Source organism: Eucyclogobius newberryi, unplaced genomic scaffold (assembly GCF_026437365.1).
Source record: "Eucyclogobius newberryi isolate DKJ021-1_F unplaced genomic scaffold, fEucNew1.0.hap1 SCAF_3, whole genome shotgun sequence".
Lineage (NCBI taxonomy): Eukaryota > Metazoa > Chordata > Actinopteri > Gobiiformes > Gobiidae > Eucyclogobius > Eucyclogobius newberryi.
In genome coordinates, this window is record NW_027315945.1 from 37,885,124 (window position 1) to 37,900,982 (window position 15,859).

At 45.5% G+C, this 15,859-nt stretch overlaps 2 protein-coding genes across 2 annotated transcripts; both read left to right on the forward strand.

Annotated features, from left to right (window-relative positions):
- The first annotated feature begins 964 nt into the window (after window positions 1-964).
- Window positions 965-5,787, forward strand: LOC140374473 (uncharacterized). Its single transcript, XM_072461379.1, has 2 exons — window positions 965-1,031; window positions 3,411-5,787. Exons 1-2 carry the CDS (start codon window positions 1,016-1,018, stop codon window positions 4,898-4,900), a joined length of 1,506 nt encoding a protein of 501 aa, XP_072317480.1. The 5' UTR covers window positions 965-1,015; the 3' UTR covers window positions 4,901-5,787.
- Window positions 5,788-7,051: 1,264 nt separating this feature from the next.
- LOC140374477 (alpha-N-acetylgalactosaminidase-like) lies at window positions 7,052-15,516 on the forward strand. Its single transcript, XM_072461384.1, has 9 exons — window positions 7,052-7,119; window positions 9,097-9,274; window positions 10,850-10,990; window positions 11,697-11,908; window positions 13,199-13,293; window positions 13,790-13,951; window positions 14,230-14,427; window positions 14,505-14,645; window positions 15,242-15,516. Exons 2-9 carry the CDS (start codon window positions 9,099-9,101, stop codon window positions 15,371-15,373), a joined length of 1,257 nt encoding a protein of 418 aa, XP_072317485.1. The 5' UTR covers window positions 7,052-7,119; window positions 9,097-9,098; the 3' UTR covers window positions 15,374-15,516.
- The last annotated feature ends 343 nt before the right edge of the window (window positions 15,517-15,859 follow it).

Genomic DNA, 15,859 nt, shown 5'->3' on the forward strand with positions numbered 1-15,859 from the left:
TCAGGTAAAAATGTATAAGTGAATTTCCCTTTGTTTTACTTGTACTGGTCAAAGTAACAGTATCAGTATCTGTCGAACGTTTCAACTGTATTGAGTTTTTACTTTAAGATATTGTTTATTTTTTATATTTAAAGTTTGCTAATGCCAGAATTTGCACCTCATTCTATGCGTTTGTTGTCAGAGCAGAGTGTGTCATTAATAATCAAACAAAACCCAGATATTATGTATTTTAGCCATTTATTTTCTATATTTGAACTTTAAAGTCCACAGGCTAATTTATTTTTATTTTTTATTTATTTATTTGTTTTCTCAAAACAGTTAAGACAAATAAATGTATTTACAATTTTGGTTTAAAAAGAATCCCAGAAAAGCATTATTTTAGGTTTATAATGTCACTTCCTGTTTGTAATTGATGACATCACTCACACACAATTACCCAGCAAACACTGGGCCAAAACTCATCTAATGTCACAATTTTATTTGACAAATAAAAATATATGAGATCAACTTAATTTTGTTGAATTAATGTTTAAAAAGTCAAAACCTGCCACTGGCCCTTTAAGGTGGAAAGTCACGTCACATTCAAACGCGTTAGAAATGATCTGTGGAGAGGCGAGCCAGCTCACAATGAACGTGCGTGTTTTCTGAAGTATTAAAACACGACCCAATCACGTTTAAACTAAAATAACACGTAGAGTATTTCTTTTCTTTTGTTTTTTTTTTTCTCTTTTTTTTCTTGACATTGGGCAAACGATCCCTAATATTTCATGGATTATGGATCTATGGATTTCAAGCAAAGCCATCGCACCTGCGTGAGATCCGCGCGCGCGCCTCTGTGTCCGCCCCCTCCTGGCGAGTGGGTGGAGCCGTCGGTGCACCTGCCGCAGCTGCTGCCGTGGGCGTGTCCCCGTGCGCCATAATCCCGGTGTTCTCTGTCAGACCGGGCTGCGGACGCGTCGACAGTGAAATCGGGGGCAGATTCTGAGCTGAGCCGGAGGAAGTTTGACTCTACGACATGCCGCAGCAGATAAGTGAGTGTTTATGTCGCTTTGTCCAGGTGTAATACGGTCATCGTCGCTTTTTGTCCTCCATTTAGCAACTCATTGTATCACACAGAGGGTGACCAGATGTCCCCATTTACCCGGGACAGTCCCAGTGGTGAGCCGTGTGTCCCATGTCCCGGCAGATGTGTCCAAAACCATTGATTTGTCCCAGTTTTATACAAGACACGTCCCAGTTGTCCCACTTTCAAGCCCGTAAAGGATAACGAGGGAATAGAGTGTTGTTTCTTTAGCCTAAATAGATCAAATCAAGTCTCTCAGATTATAGATGCAGATGATAAGAGGTGTAAAGGAGCTACTACTACTACTACTACTACTACTACTAGTACTACTACTACTACTAGTAGTAGTACTAGTACTGCTACTGCTGCTACTTCAATGACAACGTGTATCTACTGTTACTTGACAAAATCATGACATATTGATTGAAGAGTGCTTCCAAATGACGCCAAAACTGGGACTAAACCTGGGCCTAAACCAGATTTAAAGCGGGACTATAACGGGACGAGACCGAATGCGTCTGGAGGCTAACCTAGCGCAGCGGTGGCGTGAATAAAACAAAATAACAGGCTTTAAACGCGGCGATCGTGATCACATTCGGTTGTCAAGCATGTCCCTGTGCGGTTGCTTCGGTTGCTTCACGTGTGCAGTGCAAACAGATAGAGATCGCAGGCGCCGCAGGTCCAACCCGATGCACCGGTTTGGCGAGAGTGGCGAGCGCCCGGCCGCCGGCCTCGGGGGTTCAAACATGGAGCGGCGGAGCGGGCGGAGCGGGCGTCGCTGATTGACTTTCAAATACCTTCATTATTAGAACATACCATCAGAGTCACGTTTGAGAGCCGCCGGTTCATCATCCTTTTGTGGACGTGACAGTTTAATCAGAAGGTTGTTTACTTTGCAGTTGGGCGTGGCGTGTGGCGTTCCATCGATATTCAGGCGATATTTTGGAGAAAGGATCAGGGATGTGCTCAATCTGGGCTCGGGACTGTAAAAAGAACCTCAGAAGTGCAGATGGGTCGTGTTTACTCTCGGACAGTACTAGATCTTATTAGTATGAAAGATCTCAAGGACCCCCAAGGGCCCCATAAGTCTCCACAATGGGTCACAATAATATTCAGAATCACCAAATTTGGATGAACTATACATTCTTTATAATCCTTAATTTATTGGTGTATTATTTCCATCAAAAATATTGGATGTTTGACATGAGAAATTTAAATATTCAAAGCACTGTTTGTCCTGATGTTTTATTACTTTTTTGTCTCTTTTTGAGTTCATTTTTAATAGTTTTAATTGAGTTATTTAATCCGTTTTTCACCATCATCCCTCGAGCGGCGACTGATTGTGATTTTGAGCATTACAAAAATTTATTAAATTGAGTTGAACACATGTATAATATTGTACATGTGTTGATACTTCCTCTACTTACCAGCAGGTGGCAGTAAAATAATGTGCAATACATTAGTCGACATCAGGGAACATAAAATAAGAGCTGCATAAGAAACGCATTCGGTTCATTCAACGTGATCCACAGTACAAAGGTCATATGTCTAAATATGTCTTAAATACGTCTAAATATGTCTTAAATACGTCTAAATATGTCTTAAATACGTCTAAATATGTCTTAAATATGTCTAAATATGTCTTATATACGTCTAAATATGTCTTAAATACGTCTAAATATGTCTTAAATACGTCTAAATATGTCTTAAATACGTCTAAATATGTCTTAAATACGTCTAAATATGTCTTAAATACGTCTAAATATGTCTTAAATACGTCTAAATATGTCTTAAATACGTCTAAATATGTCTTAAATACGTCTAAATATGTCTTAAATACGTCTAAATATGTCTTAAATACGTCTAAATATGTCTTAAATACGTCTAAATATGTCTTAAATAGGTCTTAAATACGTCTAAACACACTTTTAATCAGAATAATCCATTTTCAATCGCACATATTAATGCTTATTTCTGACAGTCTAGTATCTACCGCAGAGAATCTAAAGCTGCTGAAGTGAAGCTCACCACATGTGACGAGTTCTTCCAGACTCGTCAAACGCAAGAAGTCGGTGGAATTATGTTCAATTAAATGTAATTATGTAACGCCCAAAGTCCCAACAGCGGCCGCATCAAAGTAATCACTCACTCATCCGGGGATAGCCCAATGTTGACAGGGTTTCAAATGTAGTTGCCACGACGACTCGCATTCAGAAGCCATTTTGAAGTCGATGGAATAAAGAATAGAAAATAAACTCTCTGAAACCTCCTGAGAACACTTCTGTGACGCTTTCCGTTTGCTTCAAAGACGGTTCCTAATCCCTCACGTCTCCCCCGTCTCTTTCAGCCTATCGTAGCCGCTTCCTGGAGGTCGTGGCGGGCTTCGTGCTGGGAGCGGTCGGGGGCAGTGTTCTGGGCGCCACGGAAAACCCAGTCCACCGCTCACTCTACGCCATGACGGCCCCCGCGCGCATCAAGCCTCTGATCGACGAGGCGCGCACCGTGGGCCCCCTGGGGCTCGGGAGTCTGATCGGCGCCACCGTGCTGACCACCGCCATGACGTCGGTGGTCGCCGGGGTCATCTTCTCCGCCGTCGTGGCCTCGGCCTTCGTGGTCACGAGGAGTTGCGGCGCGGCCGGCCAGACGAACACCGCGGCGTTGTGGGTGGCCGCGGGACTGGCCGGCGCGTTCGGGACGACGTTGAGCGGAACGACTCTCGGGATCGCCATCGAGTGGATTGTCAATCGTTACGGCATGGTCGGTCTGCTTTGGGCGTTGGGTTTGTTTACGGTAGTCAAGGTGCCGTTTCATTTTATTTTCAAGATGGTTCAGGGGCAGGTGTGCGGCCTGGGCGCGGATGTTTGGGTGAAGCAAAGAGAGAAACTCGAAAAGTCTGATTTGGAACAACGGCAACGGGTGGCCGTGCAGATCGAGCAGCAGATCCTGACTCTGGAAAACGGCGGGGAAACGGGAAGTCCGCGAGAACGTGCGAAATGGGCGGCCGAAAAACTCCAACGGGAGGCGCTAGAGCGGAGGAAGATCGAAACGGAAGAGGCCGAGTTAGAGCAACGTTCTCTACAAGACTGGATCGTCAACGTAGTGACGAAACACATCGACTTCCTCGCGTTTTCCGGTATCCCCATGACCTTCGTGGCCGTCGTGTCGTCCCTGATCGGCGCGCACGGATACGGCGGGCATCAGATCGTCATGCCGGTCCTGCTGGCGCTCGTGGCGGTCATCGCTTTCTACCTGCTCAAGACGAACGAGTTCAAGTTCTGGATGCTGATCGGCTGCATGGGCATGTTCGCCGCGTTCGTGGTGGCGCTGCTGACCATCCACGCCGAGCACACGGTGGTCAGCGACGCCTTGAAGCTGCACAAAATGGGACTCAATCAGACGAGGAGCAAAGTGGAAACGCAGATGAACTACCAGGCTTCCTTGGAGGCGTTGACTGCGGGGTATTTTGTCGCTAAGGTGTGTCAGCTGGGGTTGGGCGCCACGGTCGGCGGTCCGCTCGTTCGGCAAGGCGCGGGGGCAGCTCGGGTTATTGTCGGGGCGGCCGCTCTGGGAGGGGTTCTGCTGCTGGGCGTGGAGGTGTTGGCGCCGGTGCTGGGGGAAGGAGGGAAGGCGGGGGCGATGCTGGGGGCCGTGGCGGCGGCGGGGGCGTCGCTCGGGGCGGCGGTGGCTCTGGCGGGTCGCTGGTCGTCGTGGTTCGGGGCGGTGGCGACGTTGGCCGGGCTAGTGCTCGGGGCGCTGGCCGTGGGCGAGTGGCACGTGGTGAACATCGGGCTGCAGCTGCCGGTGGCCTACGTGTTCGCGATGACCAACCCGTTCTGATGTCACCGCCGCGTTTGGATGAGGGCGGGGCTAGTGTGGGTTGTTATGGCGCAGAAGGGCTGATGTTGCAGTGTTGGCGCAATGGACAATATTACAATAAACTAAACGTACTGACAGGGCGTGAGGGGAAAATCGATAACAATCTTAACTGACAGAGGTACAAAAATATCATGCTTATTTCTCCACAAAAAAACACTTTTTTTTTAATACATTTTGTTATGAAATGTTTAATACATATATTTAAAATACAAAACTCATTGGTCTCATCAGATGAAGCGCTGGAGCTGAAGCTACATGTTGTTGTTGTTTTATGGCGGTTGACATCCGAGTGTTGCATTACCGCCAGACTTTATTCCCTAGACTTTGTCGTAGTCCTAAAAGTTCTTCTTCCAGTGCCTTGACTTCCAGTGCTTTGTCCTCAGACTCTGTCGTAGTCCGTAAAAGTACTCCTTCCATTGCTTTGGTGCTACAAAGCCCATGAGGTCATGATATGTCTTTGTGACTAGATTCGTAGTCCTCCACCACTGCATTAAGGAAACTTTCGACAAAGTCTAAGGAATAAAGTCTGGCGGCAATGCAACACTCGTATCGTTTTATTTGTATATTTTAATGTTTTGTAATAAAGACTTAATTCTAGAAGCATTCATGCTTCTGAGGACGCCACACGCTTGTTGCTACTGCCATCTTGAGGACAAAAGCCGCACTGCAGACCTACACAAACTGTCACTTAATGGACATTTAAATGAATGTGTTTCATTAATATCGTGTCATGGCACGTGTCATGTGTTTAACATTGTATTTTGTATTACAATTGTCAGAGCTATAGATTTGTATTGTTTATATTGTTCCATTATATTCAGCATTTTGACCAGAAACAAGATTTTGATATTTATTTATGGAATGCTCTGATGGGCAAACTTTATCAAAAAGAAAACGAATGTTATGTTTTTTTTTTATGTATTAAACATTTTGAAACGATGTTTGTTTCTCTGAATCTGTTTTTTGCCGTGTTCTGTGCGTTTGAATGACACATTTTTATTCAGAGAAACAGATTTGAATAAACAACAAAGAACATTATTTATTTCCTTTGTCATTTTATGACTTGCAGGAAGAAAGATCGAAACACATGAAAAACAAAAACAACTAAAGACGAGGTGTCACGTGAGGCACCATCTGTACCTGCTCCACCTGCAGCACGTGACTCGGGTCACATGATCAGCCAGAACCAGGAAGTGGACGAGCTGCAGTTAAAGAGGAAGTGCAGTCTCGTGTTTGTGTTTGTGTGGACAGAGGAGAGGACAGAGGAGAGGACAGAAGAGAGGACAGAAGAGAGGACAGAAGAGAGGACATAAGAGAGGACAGAGGAGAGGACAGAGGAGAGGACAGAAGAGAGGACAGAAGAGAGGACAGAAGAGAGGACAGAAGAGAGGACAGAGGAGAGGACAGAGGAGAGGACAGAAGAGAGGACAGAAGAGAGGACAGAGGAGAGGACAGAGGAGAGGACAGAAGAGAGGACAGAGGAGAGGACAGAGGAGAGGACAGAAGAGAGGACAGAAGAGAGGACAGAGGAGAGGACAGAGGAGAGGACAGAAGAGAGGACAGAGGAGAGGACAGAAGAGAGGACAGAGGAGAGGACAGAAGAGAGGACAGAAGAGAGGACAGAGGAGAGGACGGAGGAGAGGACAGAGGAGAGGACATAAGAGAGGACAGAAGAGAGGACAGAAGAGAGGACAGAGGAGAGGACAGAGGAGAGGACAGAAGAGAGGACAGAAGAGAGGACAGAAGAGAGGACAGAGGAGAGGACATAAGAGAGGACATAAGAGAGGACAGAAGAGAGGACAGAGGAGTGGACATAAGAGAGGACATAAGAGGACAGAAGAGAGGACAGAAGAGAGGACAGAAGAGAGGACAGAAGAGAGGACATAAGAGAGGACAGAAGAGAGGACAGAAGAGAGGACAGAGGAGAGGACATAAGAGAGGACATAAGAGAGGACAGAAGAGTGGACAGAAGAGTGGACATAAGAGAGGACAGAAGAGAGGACAGAGGAGAGGACATAAGAGAGGACAGAAGAGAGGACAGAAGAGAGGACAGAAGAGAGGACAGAGGAGTGGACAGAGGAGAGGACAGAAGAGAGGACAGAGGAGAGGACAGAGGAGAGGACAGAAGAGAGGACAGAGGAGAGGACATAAGAGAGGACTCTGCAGCAGATAAACTACAGGTCAGAACATTTAACTTTACTTTTAAATCCACACAAAACAAAAGAACTTTCCTGTTCATATTTATATTTTGAGGACTTTTGCCCCATTTTAATTCAATGATATCTCGTTTTGAATATTTGACTCTTGTTTTCTCACTGACCCTGGATCGGTCTGTGTCAGTGTATTTCAGAGTTATTCTTAAACCATCTGCTAAAAGTATGAGGTATTTGCCCTTGAAATATAAACACAAATACTAAAAAAGAGACAATTATCCTGCATTTGAACGTCATATATTCTGTTATTGTTTTGCAGGTGCCACAAACCTCCTTCTTTCATGTTCTTACTGTGTTATACATCTGAGGCTTTAACGGAGCGTCCATAAAAACATTGTACTTAAATGTCACATTTCTCATAATCCTGGTACACGACGATAACAGTTGTTTCCTCGATTCATTTCATGGTAATTTTCATTCATCGTGACATTTTACGGTCTGTTCTGTTCTAAAATAAACGGGTTAGGCCTGTTTTCTTCTGCATCTGTGTTAGAATGACTTACGCAGTAGTCACTCGTGTGGATTGTAGTGAATCGTTTGTGTCGTGACATTTACTTTCCGGTGATATACGTTCGTGATCCTCGTCAGATTAAGTCCAACATCATCATCAACACGAGGATTCTTTCACGCTGCAAAATTACACCGTCTGAAAACTAGAAAAATACAAAAATGTCCCTGTAATATGTGCAGAAGGTGAATTTTACTTTACATTTTTATTCTTGAAATAAATAATCTGATTTATTTACCAAGCTTATTTTATTTTATTTGTAAATTCTAAATTTTGTCCACGCCCTTTTTGATATATATACATTTTATATAGTATTATTAGTCATAATTGTATGTTTTACCTTGTCAAAGCAAGTTCATAGTTTGTGATTCACTGACAAAAAAAATGTTTTAAATTTAGACAAAAACAATCAGACTTTCCTTGTTTTAAGTGAATAAATCTTGGTTGGTTTAGTGACATTTGCAGAGAGTGAGACGTCCTCCCTGTGTTCTGAAAACACTCACTATTTAAGAACAAGAAATACAATAATCCAGTGCCTTGAAATGACCTTTGAAATGACCTTTGAAATAACCTTTGAACTGACCTTTGAAATGACCTTTGAACTGACCTCTGAATTTACTTTTGAAATGACCTTTGAAATAACATTTGAACTGACCTTTGAACTGACCTTTGAACTGACCTTTGAAATGACCTTTGAATTTACTTTTGAAATGACCTTTGAAATAACATTTGAACTGACCTTTGAAATAACATTTGAAATAACATTTGAACTGACCTTTGAAATAACATTTGAACTGACCTTTGAAATAACATTTGAACTGACCTATGAAATGACCTTTAAAATGACCTTTGAACTGACCTTTGAAATTACCTTTGAACTGACCTTTGAAATGACCTTTGAAATGACCTTTGAAATAACATTTGAACTGACCTTTGAAATAACATTTGAACTGACCTTTGAACTGACCTTTGAACTGACCTTTGAAATGACCTTTGAATTTACTTTTGAAATGACCTTTGAAATAACATTTGAACTGACCTTTGAAATAACATTTGAAATAACATTTGAACTGACCTTTGAAATAACATTTGAACTGACCTTTGAAATAACATTTGAACTGACCTTTGAAATGACCTTTAAAATGACCTTTGAACTGACCTTTGAAATTACCTTTGAACTGACCTTTGAAATGACCTTTGAAATAACATTTGAACTGACCTTTGAAATAACATTTGAACTGACCTTTGAAATTACCTTTGAAATGACCTTTAAAATGACCTTTGAACTGACCTTTGAACTGCCCTTTAAACGTTTACCTGTTGGATTTATGATAACACTCTTGTGGTCAGTTCATTTGAGTGTTTCCTGAGGACGTCTTGACCGGTCTGAGCACGGGTCGAATGGTCAGAAGCGATAACCTTTCTCTGTCCCGCAGCCATGTTTGGGGCGTCGGCGGCGGCGGTTGCCCGGGTAACGCTCCCGCTCCTCGCTCTGCTGCCGCTGGTTCAGTCCAACGATAACGGTCTGGCTCTGACTCCGCCCATGGGCTGGATGGCCTGGGAACGCTTCAGGTGCGACACGGACTGCAACGACGACCCGCGGAACTGCATCAGGTGATGACGGGCGCCTCCCATGAACTGACACAACTGACACAACTGAAACAACTGACACAACTGAAACAACTGACCAACTGACACAACTGAAACAACTGACCAACTGACACAACTGAAACAACTGACCAACTGACACAATTGACCAACTGACACAACTGACACAACTGACCAACTGACACGACTGACACGACTGACATGACTGACAAAACTGACCAACTGACACAACTGACCGACTGACACGACTGACATGACTGACAAAACTGACCAACTGACACAACTGACCGACTGACACGACTGACACGACTGACAAAACTGACCAACTGACAAAACTGACCAACTGAAACAACTGACACGACTGACCAACTGACACAACTGACCAACTGACACAACAACAACAACAACTGACACAACTGATGAACCTGACAAAGGGAATATGATATAAATAATATGTCTGTTTGTCGTAACCCGACCGACCCGGTGTGAAACTAGCCGACTAAAAAAAAAATATATCAGCATTTAGTTGAAAAAACGTCAAAATCTTTTATTATTCAATTATTTCGCCGACTCACTGACCGGTCTTTCCTGAACCACCGTGTCAAATATTTTTATCACGTTGTTAAACCTATCTTTCATCCCAAAGGACTGATAACACACTGCGCAATCGCATGTACGTCTTCATATTCGGTCCTTCATGTGCTTCTGTAAAAAACAGAGCGCACATCAGGACCGGTAAATTGCCATTTAACAATTTTGTTTGCCTCTGTCGGAGCCACTCAAGTGTCCATAGGACATGCCACGCTCTGTCAGGGTGTTTTACGCAATGCATTCTGGGTTTGAAACACGCCCAGCAGCGTCGTCACAACAAACATGGCGGCGCCCGTGTCCCCCGCATGTTCCCCCCGCTCGCCTTCACTACCAAAATAAAGGATAGCGGCGTACAAAAGGTCGATTGAAATATCTTAAAATCGTGAGATTTAGTCTCCCGATCGGGTGAGAGAGACGTTTTCCGTCATTGACTGTTGAAGCCTGACCCCTGGTGGTCACTCCGACTCAAAAAATGGCAACATTTTGATCTTTTTTTTTTACCTTTAAAGTAAAAAAAATAAGAATTTGCCTACCGTCCGACCCACTTGAAAAATGTTGACTCGGGTTACAGCAAATAGACAATTTATTTGGGGTAGACTTATATTTAAGATTTTACCCAAACATTTTGCCCATTTTCATCCAATTTGGCAATTTCGGTGACATTTATATCGTCACTTCCTGGTTTGACGTGTCCAGACAATGACGTAGAGGTAATTCCACAACTGTTACTTAGCAACCAGACTGTAAACAAGAGCCAAAATCCATTTAAATCATACAATAGTTATAATTTGACAAATAATTACACCTGACGACACATTTGTTTTGTTTAATGATCGTTTAAACCGTCATAAAAATGTGTATATTGCATGAAAATTGTCTTGGCGCTTTTTGATGACATCACAGAAGAAGTAGTTTAATAGATTTAGTAGTGAAAGCTGATCAGTTAGACGACGTATCTGGCCTCACACTTCCTTCCTCTGGTGGCCACAGTGAGGCGCTCTTCCGGGACATGGCCGACCGTCTGTCCGAGGACGGCTGGAGGGAGCTCGGGTTCGAGTACGTGATCATCGACGACTGCTGGATGAACAGGACCAGGGACCGCGACGGGAAACTGCAGCCGGACGCAAACCGGTACCGCCAAGTCCGACACGGTTTCACCATTTCACCACCCTCGTGTGGGCGTCAGGGGAACTGCACTCAAGTGGTTTCAGTCCCTCTGGTGGACGGAACCGTCTGGACGGTTCTCTTTAGCTGGATCAGGGTTAAAGTGCGGTGTTCCACAAGGAAGTGTATTGGGTCCTGTTCTTTTCATTTTTACATCTTCACTTAACATTGAGGAAAAACACAAAAATATACTCAATTCCAACTTAAAAGTCAAGTACACCAGCTTTATTTTATGTTTCAAATGTTATAACATGTTTGTGGTCCTTTAATAACTTAATAATGAAAGAATGAGTCTTTTCAATAAACTGCCAAGTGAAACAAACAAACAAACAATATAATATAATATTTTAATAATCATCTGATGTGAACGTGAATGTGACGTCAAAATTGCGGGGAAAAACACAAATTGTGATGTTTATACAAAAGATTATCAGTAAATGTACATTTTGATGCCTTCAAACAAAAATAACCAAAACAACAACAAAAAACATGTTTTTTTTTGTTGAAATATAAAAGCAAAATGTGCAATTATAACAATAACATGAATCAAAAGTCATATTTATTCTTTAAGTATTGTAAATGAGATCCATCTGATGTAACACTCCACAAACGACACACACACACACACACACACACACGCACACATTTGGACTGAGCCTCTGCCTCTGCCCAGGTTCCCCTCGGGCATCCCTCACCTGGCCCAGTACGTCCACGCCCGCGGCCTGAAGCTGGGCATTTACGCAGACATGGGCCGCTTCACGTGCATGGGCTTCCCCGGGACCACCCTGGACCGCATCACGACCGACGCCCAGACCTTCGCCGACTGGGGCGTCGACTACCTCAAGTTCGACGGCTGCAACTCCAACGCCCTGGAGCAGATGCTGGGTACAAACCATGAGCACACAAACCATGAGCACAAACCATGAGCACTAACCATGAGCACAAACCATGAGCACACAAACCATGAGCACACAAACCATGAGCACAAACCATGAGCACAAACCATGAGCACAAACCATGAGCACAAACCATGAGCACAAACCATGAGCACACAAACCATGAGCACAAACCATGAGCACTAACCATGAGCACAAACCATGAGCACACAAACCATGAGCACAAACCATGAGCACACAAACCATGAGCACAAACCATGAGCACTAACCATGAGCACAAACCATGAGCACACAAACCATGAGCACAAACCATGAGCACACAAACCATGAGCACAAACCATGAGCACAAACCATGAGCACACAAACCATGAGCACAAACCATGAGCACACAAACCATGAGCACAAACCATGAGCACACAAACCATGAGCACACAAACCATGAGCACACAAACCATGAGCACAAACCATGAGCACACAAACCATGAGCACACAAACCATGAGCACACAAACCATGAGCACACAAACCATGAGCACACAAACCATGAGCACAAACCATGAGCACACAAACCATGAGCACACAAACCATGAGCACACAAACCATGAGCACACAAACCATGAGCACAAACCATGAGCACACAAACCATGAGCACAAACCATGAGCACACAAACCATGAGCACACAAACCATGAGCACAAACCATGAGCACAAACCATGAGCACAAACCATGAGCACAAACCATGAGCACACAAACCTGAGCACACAAACCATGAGCACACAAACCATGAGCACAAACCATGAGCACACAAACCATGAGCACAAACCATGAGCACACAAACCATGAGCACAAACCATGAGCACACAAACCATGAGCACACAAACCATGAGCACAAACCATGAGCACACAAACCATGAGCACACAAACCATGAGCACACAAACCATGAGCACAAACCATGAGCACACAAACCATGAGCACACAAACCATGAGCACAAACCATGAGCACACAAACCATGAGCACACAAACCATGAGCACAAACCATGAGCACACAAACCATGAGCACACAAACCATGAGCACAAACCATGAGTGGGTACGACCTGCAGTTTGGGCACGAGCTTCACGGGACGTTAAGACCAGGGACACAGACGGAGCAGTGTCAGTGGTGGTCTCTTCTCTTAAACTCGCTGGACTGATTGTTTGTGTCGTGTGAATAATAAAGTTCTGTTCGTGCAGAGTGTGACATGTGGCTGATCTTCCTCTGTTGAAACGTCTCGTGCACAGGTTATCCTCTGATGTCCAGGGCCCTGAACGCCACGGGACGTCCCATGGTCTTCTCCTGCAGCTGGCCTGTGTACGTGGGCTCTCTGCCTCCGGAGGTCAGTGCACGAGTCACCAGCAACACTAACCATGAGCACTAACCATGAGCACTAACCATGAGCACAAACCATCAGCACACTAACCATGAGCACAAACCAGCAACACAAACCATCAGCACTAACCATGAGGACAAACCATGAGGACAAACCATGAGCACAAACCATGAGCACTAACCATCAGCACTAACCATGAGGACAAACCAGCAACATAAACCATGAGCACAAACCATCAGCACAAACCATCAGCACAAACCATGAGCACACAAACCATGAGCACAAACCAGCAACACAAACCATGAGCACAAACCAGCAACACAAACCATGAGCACAAACCAGCAACACAAACCATGAGCACACAAACCATGAGCACTAACCATGAGCACAAACCATGAGCACAAACCATGAGCACAAACCATGAGCTCTAACCATGAGCACAAACCATCAGCACAAACCATCAGCACATGTTGTAACGTACACACGGCTGGTGTTTGCTCAGGTGAACTACACTCTTCTGGGCGACATCTGTCACCTGTGGAGGAACTACTACGACATCCAGGACTCGTGGGACAGCGTGCAGTTCCTCATGGACTGGTTCTTTAACAACCAGGACTTCATCCAGGCTGCAGCGGGGCCCGGCCACTGGAACGACCCTGACATGGTACGGCCCGCACACAAACGCTGTATTCACTATTCTGTGCCATTCTGTGCCCTTCTGTGCCCTTTTGTGCCATTCTGTGCCCTTCTGTGCCCTTTTGTGCCATTCTGTGCCCTTCTGTCTCATTCTGTGCCAATCTGTACCCTTCTATGACCTTCTGTGCCATTGTGTTCCATTTTGTCTCATTTTTTGCCCTTATTTACCCTTCTGTGCCCTTCTGTCTCATTCTGTGCCCTTTTTTACCCTTCTATGCCTGAATCCCCGGCCGCGCCCGCCCTCAGCTGATCGTGGGTAACTTCGGCCTGAGCCTGGACCAGTCCCGGGCACAGATGGCGCTCTGGTCCATCATGGCGGCGCCGCTCATCATGTCCAACGACCTGCGGCAGCTGGACAACGCCGCGCGGGGGATTCTCCAGAACAAGGGCGCCATCGCCATCGACCAGGACGCGCTGGGGCAGCAGGGACGGCGCCTCCTGAAGGTCTGGAGGTGCCACCTTATGTGTCGCCGGTTACGCCCGGGTTAATACTCCGTCCTCGGATGCTTTGCTGCTTTCAGGAGAAGAGCCGGATCGAGGTGTACTGGCGCCCCCTGGTGGACTCTGCCAGCGCCGTGGTGTTCCTGAGCCGGAGGTCGGACATGCCGTTCCTCTACCGCACGACTCTGGGCAAACTCGGCTACGGCGCGGGACACTACCAGGTTTGACATTAAACTCGAGTCCCTGTCGAGCCCTAGTCGAGCCCCTGTCGAGCCCCAGTCGAGCCCCATTCGAGCCCCTGACGAGCCCCAGTCGGAACCCAGTCGAGCCCCTGTAGAGCCCCAGTCGGAACCCAGTCGAGCCCCTGTAGAGCCCCAGTCGAGCCCATGCAGAGCCCCATTCGAGACCCTGTCGAGCCCCAGTCGAGCCCATGCAGAGCCCCAGTCGAGCCCATGCAGAGCCCCAGTCGAGCCCATGCAGAACCCCATTCGAGACCCTGTCGAGCCCCAGTCGAGCCCATGCAGAGCCCCAGTCGGAACCCAGTCGAGCCCCTGTAGAGCCCCTGACAAGTCGAGCCCCAGTCGAGCCCCTGTCAAGTCGAGCCCCAATCGAGCTCCAGTCGAGCCCCAGTCGAGCCCCAGTCGAGCCCCTGTCGAGCCCCTGTCGAGCCCCTGTCGAATCACACGTAAAGAATCCAAGTCAAGTCCCAAGTCTGTTTAGTGAAGTCTCAGTTCTATGTGGTGTCCACTCCTCTGGCGCCCTCTTCTGGTGTCTCATTAGAACTGCACAGTGATGATGATGTGTTTGTCTGTCTCAGGTCTACGACGTGTTCAGCGAATCCAAACTCAAGACGCTCAACTCCACAGAGACGTTCAGCGTCTCCATCAACCCGTCCGGAGTCGTCATGTGGCACCTGCAGCCAATGGGAAGGCAAGACCCCGGGGTCTGAGCCGGGGTCTGAGCCGGGGTCTGAAGTCACTGGGATAAATCACATCTATAATAATAAAATAATAAGAGCTTGAATTAAGTGTAATTCATCTCGTTTTGAGTATATTTTCTTTAACATTAGAGCGTCAATAGAACGAGGGTTTAATATCTTTAAAATAAGAAAAAGACAAACGTTTTCTAACTTGAAATTAAACAAAATTGCTACTGCACAAAACAAAAGTTTAAGGAATTATAATAAATAAACTCAAATCAAGATAAACACGACTTAATTCAATCATTTTTAATCATGTCTAAGTTTAAGAACAAATGTATTTTCTCTTTTATTTTGAAACATAAAGCTAAAGGAAGTGTGGAAGTGTGTTTCTGCTGTAAAAGGGATAAACCTGGACTAAACCAGGACTAAACCAGGGCTAAACCAGGACTAAACCAGGACTAAACCAGGACTAAACCAGGACTAAACCAGGACTAAACCAGGGCTAAACCAGGA

Excerpts from the sequence above, each read along its gene's own strand:
- LOC140374477 (XM_072461384.1), top strand. The coding sequence starts at position 9,099 with ATGTTTGGGGCGTCGGCGGCGGCGGTTGCCCGGGTAACGCTCCCGCTC. Across the intron at positions 9,275-10,849 it reads GACCCGCGGAACTGCATCAG|TGAGGCGCTCTTCCGGGACA; the intron begins GTGATGACGGGC and ends TGGTGGCCACAG. Across the intron at positions 11,909-13,198 it reads CGCCCTGGAGCAGATGCTGG|GTTATCCTCTGATGTCCAGG; the intron begins GTACAAACCATG and ends TCTCGTGCACAG.